Source organism: Sebastes fasciatus, chromosome 1 (genome assembly GCF_043250625.1).
Source record: "Sebastes fasciatus isolate fSebFas1 chromosome 1, fSebFas1.pri, whole genome shotgun sequence".
In the NCBI taxonomy this organism is placed as follows: Eukaryota; Metazoa; Chordata; class Actinopteri; order Perciformes; family Sebastidae; genus Sebastes; species Sebastes fasciatus.
The window spans coordinates 40721768-40748419 of record NC_133795.1 but is presented as its reverse complement, the minus strand read 5'-3'; the positions used below and the strand labels follow the sequence as shown (position 1 = coordinate 40748419).

Here is a 26652-nt window from a genome sequence, read left to right as displayed (position 1 = left end):
CATACAGTCTGCGGGACTGTAAGCGCGCGACTCCAACGTGTTTAACGGCAACATACGGCTCAAGAAGCTGATTCAGATAAGTGAATGATATGATATGAATATAAGATAAAATAATATATACTGATTTTGTATTATTGTGGTTATATAAATGCAATTTATGGGTTTAGATCGCCTCGTTAATACAGGTAGGCTGTGTGCCTCCCTTTGTGTGCTGGAGAACAAAACTGTTTTTTTTACCTCAGTGAAAAATGTTGTTTTTGAAAGGCTAAACCCCAACAAACATTGATTGAATCAGAATATCTTGTTAGTTAAAAACATGTGAATTCTGGAAATATATACATCTATTTTTTTTCAATAAATGTTGAATTTTGGACTTTACAACGCTCTGGAGTTATTGGAAATGTTTGGATCATTCAAGTCAGAAACCTACGCAGCCACCACTGGAATCTAATTCTACAAATTGTACAATACTAATAATATTAATGTAGCCTATTCATTATCAAATTTGAGTTCCAGTGTTATGAATGAAGCTTCGATTGGTCAGTACACAATGCTTTTATATGAGCTGATCTGTTATCTGGAACATAACCTGCTCCTTCTGTTCCTTTCACCCCCCCCCCCCCACCATCCCTCCCCATCCCTCTCTTCCTCCCTGCCCCACTTTTCCACTCCCTCCACTCCCACCCTCTCCTCCATCCCTCTGTCGGGCTCCTCGGTGCCGCATGGCTAGCAGTGCTTCACTGAGCAGACACCCAGCCCAAACACTCAGTCCCAGCTGGGAATTCCACTGTGTGCTGGCTGTCTAGCTGGGACAGGATGGGTGGGGGGGTCTGGAGGAGAACAGGCACAGCAGGGGGTAGAGGTTAAAACAAGCCCATCTTTTATTAATTGGGGGGGAGCCTTTAAGTGATCTTTATTAATCATTCACATTGTACATTTCATTACAGCCGCTGTCACTTTGGGTTTGTTTTCAACGCCATGGGAGGGCAGAGGGAGCATGTTAATTACCGCTCATGACTTTGACCGTCAAATGCTTTGTTTAGAGTTCAGTTTTTATTGCCATGAAAACCTACAAAGCTGCTTTATAACTTGAGCAAAACACACAAGGCACCTCGGTGTGAAACGCACCGAGCTTTCCATTAACTACAATGTACACACATTCGCTCAGGGAAAGTGGTTGGAAGTGTGGTGACGCTGTTCATGTCTTGTTTGTTACGTTTCATTTTCACTCATTTTTCCTAAAAGTAGGTGAGATTGGAGCATATATGATTAGTTTATTAGTTATTACAAAAGTTTTTTTTATAAAACGGTCGCTATATCGTGACAGTAGTACATGAATCAGGTAACCTAAAAAAAATCATGTGCCTCTGTGTCCTCTGTGTCCTCCGGTGCTCCTAACGGAATCTGCAGGATTTCACAGAGCGGAGGAAAACAAGCAGTAAGAACTGATCTGAGGTCTGCTGCCCATCTGCCGTCTATAAGAGCCGGCTGTCAATCACTCGCGAACTCCGACCAAACGGTCAAACTAGGCAGCACTGATGAAATATGAATCAATATTCTGTTACGTTAATGTCTATTTCTCTCCTCAAATGTTTTAAAAATCATCTTGTAGTGCACGGTTTAGCTGTAAAATTAGAAAGTTTGTGACCCTGCAGCCATGTTGAGATCTCTTGAAGGAACGCCAAGCACCTGTCACATGACCGGAGCACAGCCAATAGGAACGCTCTGTCTCTCTGAAATGACCTGTGATTGGTCAAAGTCTCCCGTCACGGGCTAGATTCATTCTGTGAACTCTATTCCAGCATAGTATAACGCAAATAGGTTTTAAGATTAGAAATGCTGTCCAAATTCGTACCCTTCCCTACGTACAGTATGTATATAACTTAAAAACAGTAACAGTTTTGTCTCTTTTAAGGTGGCAGGACTGAAAATTTGTCATCCTCAACATTTGTTGTGTCATGGTTTCAGAATGATGAAGACAGTTGGAGAACAGTTTTTCCTTGGCAGTATCATCTATCCATTATCCGTAACCACTTATCCTATTCAGGGTCGCATGGGGGTGGGGGGTAGAGGGGCTGGAGCTGACCACAGCACGCTCACATTCATACCTATGGGCAATTTATAGTCAACAATTAACCTAACCCGCATGTCTTTTTACTGTGAGAAAACCCACGCTGACACGGGGAGAACATGCAAACTCCTCACAGAAGGACCCCGGGTTTGAACCTGTGACCATCTTGCTGTGAGGCGACAGTGCTAACCACTGCACCGTGCAGCCCTGGCAACTGAATTAAAACAATGATGGAAAGGTTGTGGAATGGACCTTTAAATAACACTTCATTAATATTGTATATGCATTTGACAATGATAAATTGCATCGGCATTTAGAAAAGAAAACATACACTTTTAAAACATCTTTTCCAGATCTGCTTTGTATCGTAACAGTTGATCATCTCCTTAAATGTAATCAGTTACTCACGAGCTCTGTTTATTCAGTAAACTGAGCCCACAAACAGCCTCCATTTATTTTTCCCTTTGAACGGAATAAATCTTTGACATTTCAGTCACTCTGCGGGGGACTGATACCATAAAGACAAATGAAGTCCAAACAAGGGACTGCACTGCTTTGAATGACTCACACACACATACACACACACACAAAACAAATGCAGGCATACACACAGTGAATAATGTCTTTACACTAACATTGTTTTATCCCTTTTGTAACTAAATGTTGGTCTTCACAGAAAGGCCTGAGCTACATTAGATTTATTCCTCTAATATACAAATTGATGGCTTTTAGTATATGAAAGAAGTATGAACAAAGACGGATAAGAGCTACATCATTGGTCGGTTCGTTCTGTTGTCAGTAAAGGAGGTGATCTTGTCGGTCCACTCTCCCTGGGGAGGTGTCCTCTGCAGGGGTCAAGAGGCTAACAGGATTAGCTACTAGTTAGGACCTGTCATTCTGCAAATGAGTGGATGGATTCAGACGTACCTGACAGTAGACAGGTAATTGATTATGGCACTAACTATTGGTTTGCCTCTTTAATTCCTAATGAAGATGGCTTATATTGACTCCTTCAATCTGGAGGGGCTTTCATGATGACTTCAAAAGAACAAGGACACACCAGCTGTGTCTCATCTCAGGGACAGCAGTTTTCAAAGTCTGTGTGTCAAAGCTAACATGTCATATTGGATCAATAAGGCTTCAGGAAATGTTCAAATCTGGCCACCTTTTGTCTGAATCCAGAGGATGCAACCAGTGTTTTCTGAATCCATCAGTATTCTGCACTTCACTGTGCATTGGTCAGTTGTTTAAAGGCAGGGTCGGTAAAGATTTTACAAACATTTTTTGTTACATTAGTTGAATTTTTGATTACATCCCGACAGCAATCATTAAATCAAATGCTCTGACAAAAAAAAAATCTGATATCTGTTGCCGTCACTGGACTGTTATAAATCCGCCCGAACATTTCGTTTGGCCCGAATGTAATGATTGGTATGAGTACTAACAAAAGCCATGGTCGCCTTTTACGTTCATTATGATTATGTTCATGTTTTGGGGGCTTTGTTTTGAAGCGACGGATTGTCAGTATTGCAGACTTTGCAACTTTCTCTCTAGATTTAGGGACTTTCTGAGCTAATTAGCTGCTAATTCTGCGAGCTACTTTCATTGGAAATGAATGCTCCCGGCCTGGAGGAGGAGCCACGGCTGCCGGGCACGGAGCTCTCCACCTCCACCTCCCTACGGAGCTCTCCGACTGAGGTCGAAGGCGGCAGCGAAGCTGGATCTGGGTATGTCGGCGGTGAGCTGGTCGCTGCCGGAGGCCCAGCTGGAGTCTGAGTTGAAGGAGTTTCTGGTGAACCTGATTTCGTCTGATTACGATGGAATCGGACCCGGTAGCACCAATGACAGTCATTAACAATAAAAAGCCTATGCAGGTCATATAAGGCATCAGTATTAAATTGAGACTTTTTCATAAGGATAAAAGTTCCTCGTTGTACCTTTAATGGTGCGTTCAGGTGACCATCGTCAGTTCATCGAGTCAGGATATGTCACGCCACCAAGTTGTATGTTACCAGTGTGTGTTTGTGCTCAACTGGTCATCAGTCATTGGTAAAAAAAAAAAAAGCCAACAAAAAAACACATGAAATGGAGCAACGGAAAAGCCACAGTAGGATTTATATAATGGAAGTCATAAACTGAAAACAGCCTGAATATGGTTAATCCCCATAAAGGGCATTACTGTTGAATGGAAGATATTATCGTTGCTTTAAATGAGGTATACTAGCTATCTCGCTATCTTTATGTGATCATAAAAAGAGAGAACTCCAGGGAGGTATTAGTTTGAGTAAGTTAGCATCTGCGACTCTTGAAAGTTTTTAAGCTCATGAAAAAACCACCAGGTCTCAATGTTGATTTAAATCTGAGCTCCGTTTCTTCAACAGCTCTTCCACAAGGAGCTACACAGTCAAGCAGGATATCCTGATGACAATGACATAGTCATTATCACCTGTCATTACCTTTTTAAAGCTGTTCAGAGTTCAAAGAAACGTCAAAAGAGAAACGAATGATCCGGCATCACCCAGCCTCCAATATCATCCCCCTTGATGAGTCTTTCTCTTTCATCACACCTCAGACCTCCCATCATAGACGACTTCTCCCCCGATACTCTCCCGCCTCCTCTTCACTTCTCCACAGATGATGTGTTGCCTCTGCTCCGTCTTTCTTTCATCCCTCTAAGAGCTCAGGATGTGAAGCTCAGGAGCTGTGGCTCACGTTGGAGCTGATATTGTTCTCCCATGCAGTCACAGAGCGATGAAGTGAAGTCAGTTAGTGTGGATGTTTAGTTAGAGTGTGGCTTTGCATTAAATAGTTTCTCTGTTCAAGTGTTTCCAAACACAATATTAACAGTAGTAGTTGAGGTGCTGCATAACACTATGTAGAGTTTTACATATTACATTTAAGGGAGTACGCTTTACTCACTTTCTTGGTGAAAGTTAGATGAAAAGATTGATTTCACTCTCTAGCCGTGAGCCTGACTCAGACTTGACTGAATAATTAACACTGCAGATTCAGTGCTCCTTGTCATGTTCTTCAAGTGTGAGGAACTCTACTGGAGGGCCATTCCTCCACAACATATTCCCTCATTCAGTGTTTTGATGATGGTGATGGAGAATGCTGTCTAATACATCCGTCCAAATATACCTCACCAAATAGAGGAGCTGGTTTAGCGGCAGGCTGCTGCGTCCCAAGTTTTCTACAGACAGACTCAGGAAATCCTTTGTCCCCCGAGCCATCAAACCGTACAACACCTCTCTGGGGAGGCGGGGGACAAAGGAGGACGGTCTGAAGGACAGATAATAATGCACACATTGCACTTTCATAGACTAAGCTACTTTTTAATTCTGCACACCACCAACAGCTCTACTCTGCACTTTATAGACTGGTTTTACTGTATTCTACCAATAATGCACAGCTTATTCTGCACTTAAGTCTATTTAAAAAAAAAAAAAACCTCTCTACCTCAGTTCTCATCCCGCATTATATTATATTTGACATTTCTTAATCCCCTGGTCTCTACTGTATATCTCCTATATTTTATTATCCAGCACTATATCACTTTTTGTACTATTTTCACATTTTTAATAGTCAGTTGTTACCCTGCACTATATTCAGTTTTAACAGTTTTCTTCATCTCCTTGTATTTTTATATCTGGTATATTTTTTTGTACTTTGTACTTTGTGCTACTAACTTTTTTACTGCCTTTTTACTAACATGTTTGCACTACGGAACTGTGATGCTGGAAACTTGAATTTCCCTCAGGATCAATAAAGTTACTCTCTATCTATCTATCTATCTATCTATCTATCTATCTATCTATCTATCTATCTATCTATCTATCTATCTATCTATATCTATCTATCTAATTATCAAAAACATATGATTCACATAATTTTCATACTCAAAACATGAATCAGTGACACACTGTGTCAGTGGTACATTGTTGGTATCTTGTGTGCAAAATGGATGTTTTATACTTTGTGGCTGTTCACAATGAAAAGGGTTTATCCTCTGGGGATTGTAAATGATTTTATATATTTTAATTAATTAGATCAGAAGGTCACCAAACGGAAACTAACTACGTTTTTGTGACCAGGTCTGACCAAGACAATTTGGTCCAAAGTGTTGCTGAAAGTTAAAGTTTGACCTAATAATGTTGATCTTCTTCAGAAACATTTTTTTTTTTGTGCTAGATTTAGTGCAGCTAGCTACTTTTAAAAATCTTTTGTACTCTTGCTGGTTTCTCAAGATTACCAACCCTAGAAGCATGTCATGAACTCATTCCTAGTTCAAGTGAAGGCGGTGACAGGTTATATCAATACTGACTGAGAAGAGATCATATAAAGTGTACAAGCAAAGGAAGGAAGCAAAGACAGGACATATCGTCAACTCAATCCTGACTGTCCTCAACCGACCTCCAACACCATGAGTCATTCCAACAAGTGCCCCAAAAGAACACAGGACATTTTTACTGTAATATGTCCGACTGCTGTTCGGTTTCTCTTTTCAAACCCTCAGTCAGCGTTTGTTTTCAGTGCCAATGTTTGTTTGTTTTTAGCAAGACCACAATCGTTTCCTAACCTTAACTGCATGGTTATTATTACTACACCCATGATAACAAAGCTCCCCTAACCTTAAAGAAACAGAGTGGTAAAGAGTCTCTGTTGGTGAGGAAACAGAGGTGTTTAGGATCCCGGATGAGCCCCCAGAATGTTGGAGAATTTTTTTAATAAACAGTCTCTGGTCATTCAGTTAAGAAGCAATTACAATTTATTTAGCAAATGCATTTGGGTCAATACAACAGACAAGTCAGTGTAAAAGACAAAGAGCTCCCTCACTACCTCATTCTCTATAATCTTGGTTTAGCCTTCCCCCCCCCTTTGTGGCCCACACCTTCCACCCTGCTTGTGTGTGAAAGCATTGTCTATTCATACAAAGGAGTTACTTGTGATTCAGTTTTGTTTTAGCAGAGTGCAGGTGCGAGAAAGATAAGAAATGTAACTACACTAGGACAGTCTGAGCTTTCCCGGAACATTCGGATAAATCTGAGTACACAAATGTTACATACACATCACAAGGGACATGGTATTTTACTCTCACATTCCCTCCTTTTATCATGAATCACTGAAATGATAACTGGAAACACAAAAATACATGAGAAATTGTAGGGTTTGTACAGCACATGTGTCATGATCATCAGTGATAATACACCTTTTTTTTTTTTTAAAGTTATTTTTTTGGGGACATTTTCCATTTTTTATTGAGAGGACAGTGGATAGAGTCTTGGAAAGGGGGGAGAGAGAGAGTGGATGCGGAAAGGGCCACAGGCCGGATTCGAACCCGGGCCGCCGCGGTCAGGACCAAGCCTTGATACATGGACGCCCGCTCTACCAACTGAGCTAACCCAGGCGCCCATAATACACCTTTCAAGGGTTTAAATTAACACGTCATTGAGATACAGTGGTTAAGGATCAGTGATGCATTGTTTTGTGGAGGACAGTCTCCTAATAGATATAACAAAGCATGTGTTTCATGTGTGTATATATCAATGTGCGATGGTTTACAGTTGACGAGTCATGTTTTTATGTCTGGGTGTAGAGGTCTCAAGAACAACAAGAGTGGGAGGACTATAAGGAGAGTGAGCAAGAGGAGGGAGAACATGGTGCCCCTCAGACCACAGAAACCAGTGTGTCTGAAAGGGTGCCATGGTCGTCCCCTCTCCATGTTATGTGTATGTGTTGGAGGGTGCAAGTGTGATGTGCGTGTATCTCCCTTGTCGGTGACACAGAGACTCGTCTGCACGCCACTTGCTGTCTTCTTGCTGTCTCCTTGCTGTCTCCTTGCTATTGTAGTGTAGTATTGAGAGCAGTGTACCTGCATACGCCCCTAATCTAAAAGTTGTGGGCGCTCATGAGCTAGCTGTGAGCTAATCATACACAGCTAGTCACGACACTCTCAGGTTCTGCACAACGATGTCGCTGTTTGTCTCAGCCTTGTCCTCTGCACAACACTCGTTCTCAGCTTACTGTGTGATGTCCTTCTTCACCCGGCCAGTTGGATGGAGCCTTTTTGCAGTGTGTGGCGTGTATCCACGTCTCTCTCTCTCAGCCACCCGCTCTGCTGTAGGTGACGTCAGGAGGACCTGGAACGGGCCCAGGAAACGAGGGTTTTTCCAGGATTTTCTCTTTCACCAGCACCCAGTCTCCTGGTTCAATGGAATGTAGCATCCCTCCTTCAGTCGTTTGGAGGGCACTTTCTACTGACCTAGAGGCACCAGAGTCTACAGCCATGTTTACTTTAAAGGGTCCTGTAGTTGGTTCAACAGTGGGTAATTGGCTGGGATGCATTACTGCCATTAACAACGCACAGTTTACTTCAGGCTCTGTTTCAGTGTCATGTGATGTTATGTGTGTGTCTGTGGTGCAATTACCCTCCCTTGGATGTCCGGCCTCCCCTAGTCATGCTTGGTCCTGCTGGTCTCCGTCTTTCCGGCCTTTTTGGTCTGGGCAATTTCTTGCCCAATGTCCTGTTTTTCCACAGACATAGCAAATGTCTCTGCCGTTGTAACAGCCTCTTCCCCTTCCACGGCCTCTGCCACGTTCTCTGTTTTTCTTCTTTTTGTCCTTGTCCTCCCTCCTGGCCCTCTCCTCGTTTCTGTCTCTCAATGTCCTTTCAGCATGTACCGCGTGTTCTTTTACTACAGAAAACCTGCAGTTGTCCCATGTGATGCAGATGGTTTTCAGCAGTCTGCGTACATCTGATCTCAGTCCTCTGATGTACACGTGCTTGTATTGTTGTTCAAAAGGCGTATCGCCGGCCCCACCAAAGGCCTGTCCTGCAGACAAATTCCTGCCTGAGTTGTGCTGAAAAATGGGGAACAGTCTTCGGTGGTATTGCTCACATGTTTCGTCTTTTCCTTGGGTGCAGTCTGTGATGACAGCCCAGTCCATTCGCCGGGGGTAGTGTGTTGAAACACGGCCCAACAGGGCCTCCACTGCCACTCTGTATTCACTGCCATTAGTCCAGTCAAACATACAATGTGTCCCTTCGGCAGTTAAGGGGTTAAAGTTACCCTGGACCTCTCCCATTTCCAGTCCCAATTTGTACTGGAAAAGTCGTAGAAGCTCGGGGCCGGTTGGTCGGTACTGTTGGACCAAAGATGTCACATCTCTGACAAATTCGGGTCCACCAATGTCTCTTGGATGTTTTACACCGGCCATTACTTCTTTAATGTCTGTTAATGTCCACGGCCTATAGACATACATGGTAGCAGGTTGACCTTCCCCTACATTTGGGATAGGGACTTCAGTCATGGGCATGACCTCACGTGTTTCGTCTTTTCCTTGGGTGCAGTCTGTGATGACGGCCCAGTCCATTCGCCGGGTGTAGTGTGTTGAAACACGGTCCAACAGGGCCTCCACTGCCACTCTGTATTCACTGCCATTAGTCCAGTCAAACCTACGATGTGTCCCTTCGGCAGTTAGGGGGTTAAAGTTACCCTGGACGTCTCCAATTTCCAGTCCCAGTTTGTACTGGAGAAGTTGTAGAAGCTCGGGGCCGGTTGGTCGGTACTCTTGGACCAAAGATGTCACATCTCTGACAAATACGGGTCCCCCAATGTCTCTTGGATGTTTTACACCGGCCATTACTTCTTTAATGTACATTAATGTCCATGGCCTATAAACGTACATGGTAGCAGGTTGACCTTCCCCTACATTTGGGTTAGGCACTTCAATCATGGGCATGACCTGGCAGGTCATGCTAGAAGGAACAGGTTCAGGTGGAGGGAGGCGCTCTGACTTGTGCACCACTTCAGGAGTGAGGACAGCTTCCTTCAGATTGGATACAGTAGGGCTGTTGATCAGTTCAGTGGCAAAAGGGTAAGTTGTTTTCCTGGGAAGGGAAATCTGAGGGTAGTGGACCTGGGGCAGGACGTCCAAGGCTTCGACCGCAGCTCCCTGGGTCTCATTTCCATCTCCAGTGGTCTCGGCGGGGTCTCTGTAGGGTGGTGGAGGTACCTTCGGTCGGTAGTTGTCACCGGAACCAGCAGGAGGTGCATGAGGGGGTGGCCTTCGTCCTCGGGAGGTCACTAATTCATCATCGCAGAGTTTATCTGAAAAACAAATAGACTCAGGGGAGTGAATTGGTCCAGTACCTTCCTCCTTTTTCTTTTTACCTCTGCTTTCTCTATCCCTCATCACATCCTCTCTTTTTAACATCTCTTTATTCCACACTTTCCATTCCTCAATCCCATATTTCTTTAATTTACTTTCTTTACCACCCGCCTTCTCTTCAATTTTTTCTTTAAGTTCACTTAAGTCTTGTTTCTTTAGACTTCCATTAACAGGGAATCCCCTTTGAATCCATTGTTTTAAATGTTTTAGGACCCCGGGCCCGTAAACATTTTCCATCTGAGAAGCAGGTCCCTTAGCGGGGATCTTGCTTCCACTCTTTCCCATTTTAACCCCTGGTTAAAATGAAACTATTCCCAGAACAGTTATTATAAGCCCCCAGGACTTCACAGTATTGTTTCAGAAATGAAATTGACCAACCTGATTCAGTTGTCTAGGAGTAACTATTTTGGATTCTTGTCCTATGCCCGTATTGAGTAGAGATCCTGTCACCCTATGTGTCTCCACCAACTCTCACTGGACTGGGCTCTCAATATTCCAAACCGTTGAATTTACTTCGCCAGGCGAAGGTCTTTCAGTCAGGAGTCCCGAACTCCCCCGTGCACGGTGTCAGATGAGTCTCTGTTGGTGAGGAGAAACATGGGTATTTAGGATCCCGGATGAGCCCCCAAAATGTTGGAGAAATTATTAAATAAACAGTCTCTGGTCATTCAGTTAAAAAGCAATTACAATTTATTTAGCAAATGCATTTGGGTCCATACAGCAGACAAGTCAGTGTAAAAGACAAAGAGCTCCCTCACTACAGCATTCCTTATAATCTTGGTTTAGCCTCCCCTCCCTTTGTGGCCCACACCTTCCACCCTGCTTGTGTGTGAAAGCATTGTCTATTCATAAAAGGGAGTTACTTGGGATTTAGTCTTAGCAGAGTGCAGGTGCGAGAAAGATAAGAAGTGTTACTACACTAGGACAGTCTATGCTTTCCCGAAACATTCAGATAAATCTGAGTACACAAATGTTACATACACATCACAAGGGACATGGTATTTTTTTAATACTTAATAATTTAAACATGAACCATGAGGTTTTGCTAACTCAAGTAGCTTTTGTGCCTAAACTGAACCATTTGTTTCTTGAAAATAAATAAAAAATATATTGCTTTACATAGTCAGATTCTAACAGCCTGCGTTGATCCTGTGTATCCAGTGCATCACCATTTTTCTTCCATATATGATGTGTTTTGTTACTCCATAAAAGCTGCATCTAACACATGCATAAGCCGACTTTAAAAGGCAAGCACAATTTTCCTATGGATACCCAGTCTCATCTTTTAATACTGTTTATTAAGTCAACAGCACTGTGGCCTTTAAAGCTGAAGTAGGCGAGATTGAAATATGATTAAAAAAAGTTATTTCTATAAAACGGTCACTATATCGTGACAGTAGTACATGAAACAGGTAACCTGAAAAAAAATCATGTGCCTCTGTGTCCTCCGGTGTTCTCTGGTGCTCCCAACGGCACCAGGAAAAAAGACAGAAATATATTATATTGTGATTCATTCCCATGCATGCTTCTCAGTGTAATCTCTCCCTCTCCTGTTGTGCTGTGCTCAGGCAGTCAGCAGATGTGTGGCAGGCAGGAGGACGCCGCTCTGCAGGAGTTGGGAGTTCAGTCGTAGTGACTTTCTATGGTTCCGTTTACTCTCTCTCGCTCTGAAACTTTCTCTGGATTGGAACTTTTCAAAGCGCGAGAAAGTGGTACACTGTAGATAAGCGCCGTAGCTCTCATGCCAGTATTTTTCTATTGAACCTAATTCAGCAAAGTTGTAAAATTCTTCCATTTCTGTCAGAGTATAATAAAGAATATAACTAACTACACTTGGACTTGAGCCTTTTAACTTGAAAACACTTACCTCCCCCCAAACCCAAAGATTAAAAAGTTATATTACACAATATATGTATAAATTATATAAAAATGTTATGGTGTGATTGCACCTTTCCATTCTGGACCAGTTGGAGCTGAGCTGCTGCAGACTGACTGAGGAAAGTGGACAGGTTCTACTGTAGGCTGAAGCAGTCGAGCATGGATGTGATAAAAGCATGAATGACTTTGATTTTCCGCCAGATAGATTAGTGACTCTGACACACCATCTATTTGTGTGTGTGACATTAGAAGGCTGTGCCCCCTCTGACAGATCAATGTCTCGGCCCCTCATCCTGTCTCCATCCAGATAATGGGGTTTAATGGGGCCAGTCCTCTGAGACTCATCCAGTATGAGATGCCATGGGGTGGTGGGGTGGGGTGGGGTGGGGGGGTTGCTCGAGGATGGAGGTGGGGTGTCTGCCATGTGTTAGTTTTTGTGACAGAAACTCTGTCATAATTTCATCAGCGTATTTGACTGACAGATCCACATTGTGTATTAATCAGAGTAAGGTTACACTGCAAACCATCTGCACACGGACCGAGAATGACTCAAGTCCCCGTCTCTGTCACTCCGTACAGGAAATCAATATGCACTCTAGTCAATGGACAGACAGGGTGTCTTCTGTCTTATAGGACATCACCACGAAACTGAACTCTTCTTGAAGCAGCACTGCTCATTCCATTTCTGTCTTCTGAATAGCATTTTTTTTTGTCTGCTATAGCAACATATGTGCTCTGTAAATCACTCGTTGTGTGTTCTTTGAGAAAAAAAAATCAGAAAGCAAAAGGCAGAAATTGATATTATTTATTTTTTGGTTCCATGATGGCGCCCACTAGTTGTACTAAGTCAACGGAACGCCTCTCCGTATACATCTGTGTAGATGGAGACCTTATATCGATACAGCCAATCAAATCCTGCATAACGCTGTAACATCATTGTCTTAACTCTAAGTTCAAAATGACCCATTTGACTGTTCCAAAAGGCCGATCTTTATTAAGATGCTACCTTTAAGTGTATGTGCTACTGTATGGCCTAATCCCACTGTCCCCCCCCCCTCTAACGCCTTAAGCCCTGAACCCTCAGGGACTTGACTGACGTCACCTGGTAAATGGTTGAGTGTGAGAGGCTGCGATGGCTTGAAACGGTATAAATACAAATGAGACAGCACTTTGCGGCGTGCGGTTTTTATCTAATGTTTTTTTACTGGTCAGTTGAACGTCTTCCAGACTCTTGCCTTATGAGAAAAGAGGTAACTGTCATAAAATCTATTTACTTGTTTTTGTCAAACTTCATTAAGCAAAATTAAAAGAAGTGGTTGAAATATGACACCTGCTACTCTGAGCTGAGACTCCGCATGGATGCATTCATGGTCAGTTTGTAGCGTCCGTCGTCTGACTTTGTATTGATAACATGCTGCTGATACGCCAAAATGGGTTTTATTTCTATCATAGACAGCAGCTGGACAGCAGACCTCAGATCAGCTCTTACTGCTTGTTTTCCTCCGGTCTGTGAAATCTTGCAGATGCCGTAAGAAGCACCGGAGGACACAGAGACACATGATTTTTTTCAGGTTACCTGTTTCATGTACTACTGTCACGATATAGCGACCGTTTTATAGAAATAACTTCTTTTAATCATATTTGCTTCAATCTCGCCTACTTCAGCTTTAAAGGACACAATGCTGTTAACTTAATAGACAGTATTAAAAGATGAAACTGGGTATCCATAGGAAAATTGCCCTTAAAGTCGGCTTATGCGTGTGTTAGATGAAGCTTTTATGGAGTTTTGTAAAAATATATTTTTTTAATCATATTTGCTCCAATCTCGCCTACTTCAGATTTAACCTGGATTATTCACTCTGGTTTGCACAGCATCATAAGATCTGTATATGGGGTTAACATTCATGCTATTGGTACAGAGGAGATGTGTGAAAAGATGTATACATGCATTTGAAATGCAGTTCTATTGCTGCATTGTCAGATTAGCTCTTTTGCATCTTTCTCATCACTAAAGACTTCATTCTTTTGGCTGCCACTTACACAACCAGCGGCGTAAGGTCGTTACAACGGACCCCAGTGCACGACAGTTAATGAAACTTACACACACACACACACAAGCCAAAAGAATCTAATTTAGAGCTTTGCTACCGTCTCCTCCTGTTCTTTTCTCTCTTGACTTTTCTTACTGCCGCTTTTATGCCGCTTACAGATGTGCTCAGCTTGTCAGTCTTGACAGATGTTGCGCCTACGCTACCGTAGCTATATCACATGTCTCGTCACATCATCAAATAGAGACTTCACATTGGACAACATCAACATACTGCACATATTACTCAGCAATCATCATTCCATATCTGTATATGAAAAAAATACCAAAGAAAATAAGAAATTATTCATTAAATGTAATTGTTTTTTTTCATAGTTTGTTCATAGTTTTTATAGTTTATTTAGAATAAACATATACATTTGTTATAGATTGTTACTGACTACTACCAAAAAAGAAAAAGAGGCATATACAGTATATGAAATGGCACTGCTTAAAGTTTGATGTGAGTTCTTCTATGAACACTATGGCAATCTGAATCATTCACAAGGGCCCATACTCCGTCCAACACACACACACACACACACACACACACACACACACACACACACACACACACACACACACACACACACACACACACATGGAGGGTCTGCTCTCTCTACAGTTTGTCATTTGTACCACTGTGAATTCAGTGAAGCCAAACATACAGAGCTCTGTCTCCTCCACATCCAAAGGGAAACAACGGAAGAGGCAGGCAGGGAAGGATTAGTCTGATATTTATACATAATTAATATCCACAAACAGGCACAAAATATTTCGGACCCCCTGATATCTGTCTCCTGAGGCAGCCTCTGCCCTTCAAACCTGAGAGCACAGAGAAACGTAGCTTATCAGTCCAGCTGCTTTCCAAGCACAAACTCCACTTAAACTGATTATTAAACAATGCCAAAAGACTACTTGGGAGAATGGAAGACAGAAACTAAGAGCAAAAAGTGGATTACGTTGTTACCTGGCCAAAAGTAAATTGTGAATTGGCAGAATATCTCTTTACTGTCGGGGGGTGGAGACGAGACGCAAAGGCTCACAAACCATTTGGCAAGTAAAATAATAGGGGTAAAATATATCTTTGCACCGAGAGAAATAAATGATGTGGCCAGTGTTGGATGAGTGACATTCCTCCTCATCTGTGAACGATATGCTCTAAACTCTAAACTAACGTTCTATTGCCTCCAGCAGCTTGAGGCGTTTGGCCTTGTCTCCTTTCTAATGCAGGAAAACTGTGAAGCTCTTTACTTTGATAAAGAACTTAAATCTTACATAAGGCTTAACATAAAAAATACAACTCAGACAAAGATATTTTAACCATTTCTCGGAGTTGTTCAAGGAAAAGAGAACTGCATAACTGGCTGCACAGTTTGTCACCACATGGCACAGCGTAAAATGACGTTACATTATATAACCGGTACGCAAGATAGATGTTGATGACGAACACAACGGCCCAGTCGCTCCATTAAAAGCTGCTGACCACTGCAAATGTTTCTTCCTTTTTCCATTCACACAACCCCAAATATATTTTTTAAAATCAACATAATAAGGAAATGTTTTTCATGAATGTATCTGCAAAATTGCAAAAAGTTCACACTGAATGTTCGTGTGAATGTTTTCTCTATGATATCCACTAATGTCAAATAAGGTATGATAAAAGCTTTTATTGAAAAGATTGTTGTGTGAGTTAAAGGTACTGTTTGTAACTTCTTACACAAATAAATTGGGTCGGTGTCCCACGTGCGCTCGCGTGTGGCTACGCTGTTCCAACACAAACTACATGGAAACACCAAAACCGCAAAGTTATATCTAGTGAAGCCCGTCTTGCAAAACAGTGTTAACTCTTCCTGCTTCAGCCTCCCGACCGCAGTCAGAAGACACAGTGAAGACCGTAGCTTTGGTCTCCAGGGCCGGAGTCTCTGCTGCTCTGTTCCTCTGCCTGCCTTCACACACACTGCGCTCGTTCTCACTCGCTCACTCACTCCACCTCTCAGGTGCATGCTCACACACTACACATTGCAGAAGACGGGAGTCTGAAGCAGGACATCACAGTATCAGCATTGATTCATGGAGAGACCTTCGTCTGGTCAGCTAACATTACTGCCAAGCAGCTGAAATATAGAGTGATATTGTGCTTTTAGCTGACGTGTGTCGCCTCACTGTTTTGACCGATACTCCTTCATGTCTATGTAGAGCGAGCACAAGCGCGAGCAACAGGACGCTGACTTTCGTTGACTTAACGGCCACAGGTGTCGCTGTTAACAAGACATTTCTGATTCTTACATAGAGTCCCTTTAAATTTGGAAAAAGTCAACAATGACCCAAGACAGAACGTGATTACTTTTTCTGTATTTTAAGAATTAGGCTGGCATTATTCTGTGTGTCTACTCCGTCTCTCAACACTTTCTGATCATCTTTACACAGTTACTTTCTAAAAACAGCTGGTAGGTTTCAAGAAACTGTCAATAATTAATTGTGCATTTTTAGGCAACTGTTTTGCACAATCCATATTTGGTGCTCCAGTGATCATTTCCAGGTGTACGTGGGATTGAGTCAAAATAAACCACAGTGTGTGTTCATGGTAATGTTGGAACATGTCGCCCAGTGCAACAGTGAGGCTCACTAATGAGGTTTTAATGTAGCTCTATAGCACAGAAGAAGAAGAGATATCAGGCTCTGATAAACACACAATATTCACAGGGTGTGTACGAGGCAGCAAGGAAAAGGACACCAAATGCAGACGACCAGGCAAACAGGACCAGTTGAATGATTTTAATGATAAAGTGGTAATACATAAACTTACGGGCAAAGTCTGCAAGTCCAAACAGAAGTGGCACTAAACTCCGTAGGTTAACAGGAATGGGGCAGATAGTTTGGTGCACAGGCACAAACAACAGCCAGAGATTTCCTCTCAGTCGACACAGCGGCGCTAACATAATAATAAGTACACCTTTTGTTGGTTATCAGTTTGACGGAAGTAAAGGAAGAAGTGGACACTTAGGATGAGCTGCAAACTTTACCTTCATGTACTTAATATTTTTAGTAGGGCTGTCAATCGATTAAAATATTGAATCACGATTAATCGCATGATTGTCCATAGTCAATAACGATTAATTACAAATTAATCACACATTTTTTATCTGTTCAAAATGTACCTTAAAGGCAGATTAGTCAAGTATTGAATACTCTGATTAACATGGGAGTGGGCAAATATGCTGCTTTATGCAAATGTATATATATATGTATTATTGTAAATCAATTAACAACTAATATTGTCCAGAAACCCTCACAGGTACTGCATTTAGCATAAAAAAATATGCTCAAATCATAACATGGCAAACTGCAGCCCAACAGGCAACAACAGCTGTCAGTGTGTCAGTGTGCTGACTTGACTATGACTTGCCCCAAACTGCATGTGATTATCATAAAGTGGGCATGTCTGTAAAGGGGAGACTCGTGGGTATCCATAGAACCCATTTACATTCACATATCTGGAGGTCAGAGGTCAAGGGACCCCTTTGAAAATGTCCATACCAGTTTTTCCTGGCCAAAATTTAACGTAACTTTGTCGCGTTATTTAGCCTCCTTCTTGACGGAGTAGTATGACGGTATGATTCCTTAGGTTGTCTAGTTTCATATGATGTCACTATCTTCACTCTAGCTTTAAAACTGAGACCGCTACAACCTAAAAATCACAAGTTGCGTTAATGCGTTAAAGAAATTAGAGGCGTTTATACAAATTTGCGTTAACCCATTATTATTATCGCATTAACTTTGACAGCCCTAATTTTCCGTTAATAATTTAAGTAAATCATTTTGCAGTTTCGCTTAAAGGTGCTCAATACAGAATTCAGAGCATATCTATTGACTCCACACGGCTCTTAACATGGAGACGGCTGAGCTGGCGGCTCGCAGCTAACGGTGCTAACAGCGCTCGCAGTGCAAACAACGGCGAAAGTGCTAAGCTAACTGTGTTTTATCGGGGGGGAAACCGGAGGGTACTACGCCATGGGTCAGCACTCCGTTATCAGCTGTAACCGCCGTATGAGAGCAGTGCAAAGCGGCAGCCATTAGCTAGCCAGTGGGGCACGCTCACATTCACTAAAAGGCACGCGCTGCTGGCCGGCTATGTCAACAAAGCACAGAGAGAAAACAAACAAAACTTTAGGAACATTAAAATCCTTCCAAGGGTACCAAAAGCCTGACACCAGTTATTTCTAGGTTTACACAAAAAAAAACTATAAAGGTTTCTAGGACAAGGATGGACCTCATGGCATTGGGGCCAGCAGAGGGCTACAACCCTACTCACAATTGTGCACAACCACCAAAACACACACAGCAAACAGCAAACCACAGGGAGGTGACTGTGCAATGAGCACCACTGTGCAGAGGGAGCAAGGCCAAACTCATTCACCAGGCACTCTGTGATCTACCAGCAATGCCTATAAAAAAAGATAAAAACATTATTTAAAGAACTATGAATAAAAATTGCAAATTTATTATGAGGCTCTATTGTAGTTTTCCTAATAGGGAGTGTTTCCAGGTGAGGGGTAACCACGGCAGCGACAGCGAGAAACAGAAAGGGGCAGCACTGAGTACGAGGAAGCAGGACTGTGCTGGAAAGTAATAGCGCTATCACAAATTCATAAAAATATATAATAAAATAGTCGAAAAAATAGAATGAATCCATCAGTTCTTCAGTGTTTTCAATGTATTCTCGTGTATGGCTGCAAATATGGTGCAGATCAGTTTCAGTAAACATATCTGTGTACATGTTGTCTGCCAGGTGCAAAGGAACAGAAGATGTGAAATGGCTTTTTGCAATGCGACACTGCACAACATGAAGCTGTAGTTCCTGTTACACCTGCAGGATGCGTCATGAACACCTCACACAACGCAACACATCTGTGAATCACAAACAGCCCTGCAGAGAAGCCATGAGGCCTGACAGTTGGTTAGGATGGTGATGAAGCGCTGAGAGCTTCTCTGGGGACCAGAAGGAAATGTGTTTATGAAGATACGGCTGCCATATGCCTGTTCCTGTATGTTGTTTACAACATGCTGAGACAGCAGGGAGAGGCGGGGGTGTGGAAACGGGATTATGTGAACTGTTCTAAGTGATTTGGGATCTTTGCACCAGTGGGTATATGTTGGTCTGAATGCTGTTTCAGAAGCATAGAGAAGTCAAGAAGAAGATAAATTGATTGCCTTGAAAAAGCCATGATGCTCAACAGGTTCTGATTGAGTCACCCATACAAAACGATGTGCAACTGCTTTAAAAAATATATCTGGTTCTTTGATAAGAAGGCGAAGGTATGATAATAATAATACCAACTAGAATGGCACTCTGAGAGCATAGACCTCCGCCAAGGTGCGTGACTTTAAAAACAGATCACAGCTCACAGCTGGCGGTACCGTGAGGTGGTCAGCTTGTTATTAACACGGTGTGTTTCCGTGTAACGTATCGGCGGATGCCTCTCTCATTCAGCAGCCTTCTTATGTCTGTAAAACGTTACACTACGTTGTCTCTCATCCCGTCATCTACCGTTTTGTTCTTTCTCACCGCGGACGGACAGTAGCTCCCACACACACATCCACACACACGTATCTGTCTGCTCTCATAAAGAAGAAGAAGGCGGGGTCACGCGTCATCAGTTACACTGCGCATGTGTTCTACCCTGTGGCCTTCAAGCTGAAGTAGGCGAGATTGGAGCAAATGTAATTAAAAAAAGTTATTTTTATAAAACGGTCGTTGTATCGTGACAGTAGTACATAAAACAGGTAACCTGAAAAAAGGCAGTAAGAGCTGATCTGAGGTCTGCTGTCCAGCTGCTGTCTATGAGAGCCGGCTGTCAATCACTCGCAAACTCCGACCAAACGGTCAAACTAGGCAGCGCTGATCAAATATGAATCAATATTCTGTTACGTTAATGTCTATTTCTCTCCTCAGATGTTTTCAGAATCATCTTGTAGTGCACGGTTTAGCTGTAAAATGAGAAAGTTTGTGACACCGCCGCCATTGTGAAATCTGGTAAAAGAAACGCCAAGTTCCGATCACATGATCGGAGCACAGCCAATAGGAGCGCTCTCCCTTAATGAAATGACCTGTGATTGGTCAAAGTCTCCCGTCACGGGCTAGATTTCCTAAAGCCTGAAAACAGAGCCATGAGGAGGAGCAGAAGTCTAGTTTTCTCTCAGAACACTTGAATTACAATATGCTGAAAGGTTATTATGGAATTTTAATAAAAATATACTGCGTACTGACACTTTAATGCTCAGGCTGATCGGAATTCCTAAAAAAATTCCTGAATCCGGTTCAGGATCCGGATCGCCACCAAAATCAAATGGATTGTTCATTGTGTTACACTCCACCCTTCAAAACATTTCATTCAAATCCATCACAAACTTTTGGTGTAATCCTGCTAACAGACAGCCAGACAGACAGACAGACAGACAGACAGACAGACAGACAAACAAACCAATGCTGGTGAAAACAAAACCTCCTTCTAAGACCGGATTTCTCAGAATTGAAGTTGAAATAATGAAAGCATACGGCCATAACATAAATATTGGTCATTTTTACATTATTCAGGAGACCCCAGTGTTCCTGCTGTATGTTGAGGGCCATTGAGGATACTAATAGAAGAAAATGTTCAAAAACCACTTCCAGAACCAGCAGGTCCTGGGGCAAAAGCTTCTGTCTTACATTCCTCATCCTAGTCCATTTAGTGGAAGCTGTAACACGCCAGGAAATGTAGCCTGCAAAAGGTAAGGAAGCCTCTTAGTAACTAAACATAATGTTTACAATTCAAGCCACAAAATATTCTTTAAAAGTTGGCTTTGCAAAAGTTATACGAGGAAGGATGCATTTGTTTGTTAGGCCTTAAGGATACACACAATGCATTTTGGTGAGAAACTCTGAATGTAAACTTAATTTTGTTTACGAGAAAACTCCTTAGGGCACATGTAAGTTGAAATGACAAAGTTCATTTGATTGGGTGCTGCCTCGTCCTGTGGCCCTCTGCCCTGTGCAAGGGACTGAATACCTTCAGTGTTATTATACTCACGCGGTGCATACATAAATCTATAATAAATCTGTTTTATTTGTTTACTAGAAGGCGACAAGATACATACACAATGTGTCTTGTCATTGGATACATCACTCACCTTGGAAGTGAGTGATGGGTGTCACTTTCCCCCACAGCCATGTGTGGTAATGCCTTTCTTGTACATTTGAAACCCTTGCACTGATGGTTACATCAGAGTAACAGAAATTAGTTTCTGCTTTTGACAAAAATAATAACTAATTTTGAAAAAGGTGTCTGGATATTTGACAACTCCCCAAAGACTCTTCTGCCCCCCAAATTATAACGGTTAATTCGAATTTTGACCTCTTTTGACAGCATTTACACCCTTATTATATTTGACTGCAACAGTCTTGATGGATTATGAATATTCCTGTTGAAAAAAACCTCTTCAAATTTTTTATTTTTACAGAACTTTTTATTTCTCTGACTTAGTCATTGTGATGAAGCATCCCAGTCACCAGAATAAAATGTTTATCTTAACTGTTTAACTTTCACTAAAATGTTTAATGTTTCTGCAAACCATGGATATGTTGAATCTCGATGTTTCTGTACCAAAAATACGTTTAGTATCAACACTTTTTACATATGTGTATATCAGTGTAATCATGTTTTAACCGCTTGTGGTGTTTTTGCGGTTTCAAAACTCAATTACGTTTAAGACTACACACAAGACTACTTGGTTAGGTTTAGGCAACAAGATTACTTGGTTAGGTTTAGGCAACAAAACTACTTGGTTAGGGCTAGGCAACAATACTACTTGGTTAGGTTTAGACAACAATACCTCTTGGTTAGGTTTAGGCAACAAGACTACTTGGTTAGTCTTAGGCAACAAGACTACTTGGTTAGGTGTAGGCAACAAAACTACTTGGTTAGGTTAAGGCAACAAAACTACTTGGTTAGGTTTAGGCAACAAGACTACTTGGTTAGGTATAGGCAACAAAACTACTTGGTTAGGTTTAGGCAACAAAACTACTTGGTTAGGTTAAGGCAACAAAAATACTTGGTTAGGTGTAGGCAACAAAACTACTTGGTTAGGTTAAGGCAACAAAACTACTTGGTTAGGTTTAGGCAACAAGACTACTTGGTTAGGTATAGGCAACAAAACTACTTGGTTAGGTTTAGGCAACAAGACTACTTGGTTAGGTTAAGGCAACAAAACTACTTGGTTAGGTGTAGGCAACAAAACTACTTGGTTAGGTGTAGGCAACAAAACTGCTTGGTTAGGTTTAGACAACAATACCTCTTGGTTAGGTTTAGGCAACAAGACTACTTGGTTAGGTTTAGGCAACAAAACTACTTGGTTAGTCTTAGGCAACAAGACTACTTGGTTAGGTGTAGGCAACAAAACTACTTGGTTAGGTTAAGGCAACAAAACTACTTGGTTAGGTGTAGACAACAAAACTACTTGGTTAGGTTTAGGCAACAAGACTACTTGGTTAGGTATAGGCAACAAAACTACTTGGTTAGGTTTAGGCAACAAAACTCCTTGGTTAGGTTAAGGCAACAAAACTACTTGGTTAGGTTAAGGCAACAAAACTACTTGGTTAGGTGTAGGCAACAAAACTACTTGGTTAGGCTTAGTAAAAGATCATTTTTTGGGTTAAAACATTTATACGTTTGGTTTCGCATGGGTCACAGTGGTCACCTGTGTGAAAGTCCGGTGTTTGACCCACCAGCCATCCCGTCCTTCTCCCCACGTGGACTCTGATTAAACATGTGATACATCAACAACAAACGTAAATATATATGTACGTAAAAAATATGCTCCCTGGAAATGTAAATGCAGTTTCATAATATGGGAACGTAATTTTTAGAAGACCAGAACTTGTACTTCTGGTCAATCGTCACTTTGATGAATAAAGGAATAAAGCTCAAGTTGTTCTGACTTGCATATATGGTTCATCACAATCAACTTTGGCTTAGTCTTCAGTTGACTGGTGCGAGGACTGATAGCCCACCATGGTGACAGCGCTGGCCTCGGGCTAAAAGAGCCTCTCAGGTTTCTTAGCAGGCTTTTAGCCGTCATTAACATCAGCAGTATTGATCGTGCTGCTCTGAGCAACAGATGGACGCATCCTTAGGGGAGTCAGAGTCTGGCCTGTCTGTCATTCACCACCTGGGAGTATGATATACTGTAAAACATCAACAACGGTGGACTGGGCTTATCAATACAAGGTGCCAATGATGGCGATGAGTTTCACCCTTGGATATGAGACTGACTTAACAGATGCCTGGAAAAGTTATGCAAAGTGACATTTTTTCATTGCACAGGATACTTCGTCATACCATAGGAAAGGCATAGATGTAATGATAACCTTAGTAATGGTCCTGGTATTGTCCATGCTGGCTCACTGATGTGGTTTATGGAAAATCCAAATGACACACAGTCATTATTATTAGTATTAATTACAGTGAAAAGAGTCTGTAATCTACCCAATTGTCCAACCAGAGTGTGCTTTTAGAGAGAATGCTTTTATATCTTTCCTAATATAACACTTTTGGGGCATAAGATTGCTGAGTTACACAATCTCGAAGTTTAAGGATGTGTGAACATTGTTATAAGATGGAATCTGTCGAATTTTGAAACATATGTCATTATTCTATGATTATTCTTCCGTTGTCTGTCATCCAGCTAGCTGGCAAAGCTAGCAAGCAAGCTAGCTTTACACCTCCTAAATAGGTAGGGTGACCATATTTTTTTGAACCCCCAAACAGTGACCCTTAAATGTACTGCATGTGCTAATATGCAGGCACCATAGGTGTTTTCATCAGGATGGCTAATGTGGGGCACCTGTGGCGCAATTGAACACGTGGTGGGATCATAAAGAAGGTATTATTATAGGGGGCACAAATTAATTAATGAGTGGAACATGATAAACGTCTCTGTAAGTATGATATTGTTATTTTAATTGTAGTGAAAACCGGGACAATTTGTTATTGACTGTTTAAAAACCGGGACATTTGAGTGTTTTACAGATATTTGTCAGGACTCGGGACACGTCAGTTTAAAACTGGGACAGTCCCGGACAAACCGGGACATCTGGTCACCATATAAATAGGTAAAAACCAGACTAACATGATTACCTGTAACTGAGTGGGTAGACATTAATTAATCTAAAATCAGGAGTTTTCAGATTTTAAGTTACCGTTCACTAAATTAATGATGATCTCCCACGATTTTGCTCTGGAACCCAACCTGCTGTGTCCTCTCAGCTCGCTGTGAGCTTCATTACCATGTTGTGTTACAAAAGAGACACGTAACAAACCAAAATGTACTATTTTTCAAATTCTCTTATCTCCTTGTTGTCCATAACCCTCATAATGGTGCTGCTGGCTAACTTAGACTCTGTAGCCAGTTCACAGACCAACCAATAAGCCGGTGTCTCTGTCCTCTGCTGCTGTGGCCAGCTGACAGCTAACCACTGCTTTTTGCTGCTGCCTCAGTGTTCCCCTCCTCTTTCTCAATGCTTCTCCTTTATTGAAATACAAAGTTATAGTTTATCCAACAGCAAACATCGTGACATGTAGAACTTTGCTTACTAACCATCGATCAAATGAAATGGACAAGATGACAGCTCAATAAAGTGTGTGAGACAGAAAATAAATCACTCATAAAGCACACCATGAAAAGCCTCCACCATTTCATCAGGTGGACAGTAAAACAAACTCAATATAGCCTTCACAGATGCAGAGTACATTACCATGCAAATCAAGACCTAGCAGAACTTTCCTGTACATTATGTGACATAATCCTTGTCCTTGTTTCCAGTTTCCAGTTAGTATTTCCTGTTATATTTTTGTATACTCACCTTTGTCTCTCATTTCAGATCCTTCACTTCGAGGTCTTGGGTGTGTGAAAACATTATGAATGCATAGTTTTAGGATGTCCCCAGGGACAATATTTCCTCAGGGTCAATATTTCTGCTTTGAAGTTTCATAAACAGATAAATTCCTTGGTGAGAGGCAGCTTCTTCCAACTACGAAGCCTAGCAAAAGTAAAACCCTTTTTATCTTCCCAAGACTGTGAAAAAGTAATCCATGCTTTTATTACCACTGACCTTGACTACTGTAACTCCCACTAGATGGGAGTCAGCCACTCTTCACTGTCACGTCTGCAGTATGTGCAGAACGCTGCTGCAAGGTTTTTAACTGGTTCCCGGAAACATGAGCACATTCCCCCCGTACTCCCTTCCCTCCACTGGCTCCCGGTCACTTTTCGAGTCCATTTTAAGACTTTATTATTTGTCTTTAAATCATTTCATGGATCGGCTCCCTCCTACCTATCGGCCCTTTTAACTCCCTACACCCTACCTAGGTCACTCAGGTCTTCCAAAATGCCCCCCCCCCCCTCCCCAACATCAGATCTGCTCCCTCTACGGAGTCTTTCAAAGCACAGCTCAAGGCCAACCTCTTGTCTTTGGCTTTTGAATGCACTTGAAATACTAATTGGCCTTTCATAATGCTCATAACAGTTTTTTACTTTTTATCTTGGTCTCTATCTGTTGATATGTGTGATTTTGCTGTCTGCTCTGCTGACCGGTTTTTATTCTGCCTATGTCTGTAAAGCACTTTGGTCAGCTCATGTTGTTTTAAATGTGCTATTGAAATAAATTTGACTTGACTTGACTATTTGAAGTGTTGTAATACATAGCAGTGAAGATACCATCAATAGCTTTGAACTGACTCTTTGAAACGAACTGTTATAGTATCACCATGCAGTTAAGAATATAAATGGTCAAATTGTTAAGGTGCAGTGAATGAAATTCAGCTCTCTGGTGGGACAAATGTCAGCCAGTAGTCTCTGCTCTCCTCCTTGGTAGAATATGCAGCATACGCAGGTATACAGAGTATACTGACTTGTTTTCCAGTCAGCATTGTGTATAGCCACTCTGATGTGCATCATTCAGTAGTGTCCTGACAGTCCAGCATATGAGTAGCTAATGCAGTCACATGTGAATAAATGCAGAACAACCAATAAAGAGATTATCGTCATGTAAACAGTGGCTGAAATGTCTCTGATTGGTTGGTCATCAGAGCTAAGATCCTCCCTCTCCTATCCGCTGTGTTGGTTCACCTCAAATGATACAACAAAATATGGCCTTTGGAATATTTTAATTCATGAAATGAATAGGAAAGATGAAGCGATCTACTCAAACAAAAACATTTTTTTTCAGAGTTACAGACAACCTTGCGATGCTACATTGGGGCAACAGTGTATAGTCTTACATGACACTGTTTCACACTGAGCCTTTATTCTTTGCTGGACGGACGCTTTAAAAAAGAATGTGGGTTTTAAACTACGAGAAGGCTATCCACTTGTTCAGGTACCACTACACCACTGGGAGCGGAGC

General features: G+C 41.8%; 1 protein-coding gene across 2 annotated transcripts; it reads right to left on the bottom strand.

The window, feature by feature from the left end:
• Window positions 1-6816: 6816 nt before the first annotated feature.
• On the bottom strand, window positions 6817-25467 carry LOC141775587 (uncharacterized). Of its 2 annotated transcripts, none has more exons than XM_074649086.1 (3): window positions 25111-25467; window positions 7493-10822; window positions 6817-7280 (listed from the first exon to the last, which is right to left on the bottom strand). In XM_074649086.1, exon 2 carries the CDS (start codon window positions 10526-10528, stop codon window positions 8528-8530), a length of 2001 nt encoding a protein of 666 aa, XP_074505187.1. In that variant the 5' UTR covers window positions 10529-10822; window positions 25111-25467; the 3' UTR covers window positions 6817-7280; window positions 7493-8527. The 2 variants fall into 2 exon arrangements, with proteins under 2 accessions (XP_074505187.1, XP_074505196.1); XM_074649095.1 differs by lacking the exon at window positions 25111-25467 and adding an exon at window positions 10931-13172.
• Between the last annotated feature and the right edge of the window lie 1185 nt (window positions 25468-26652).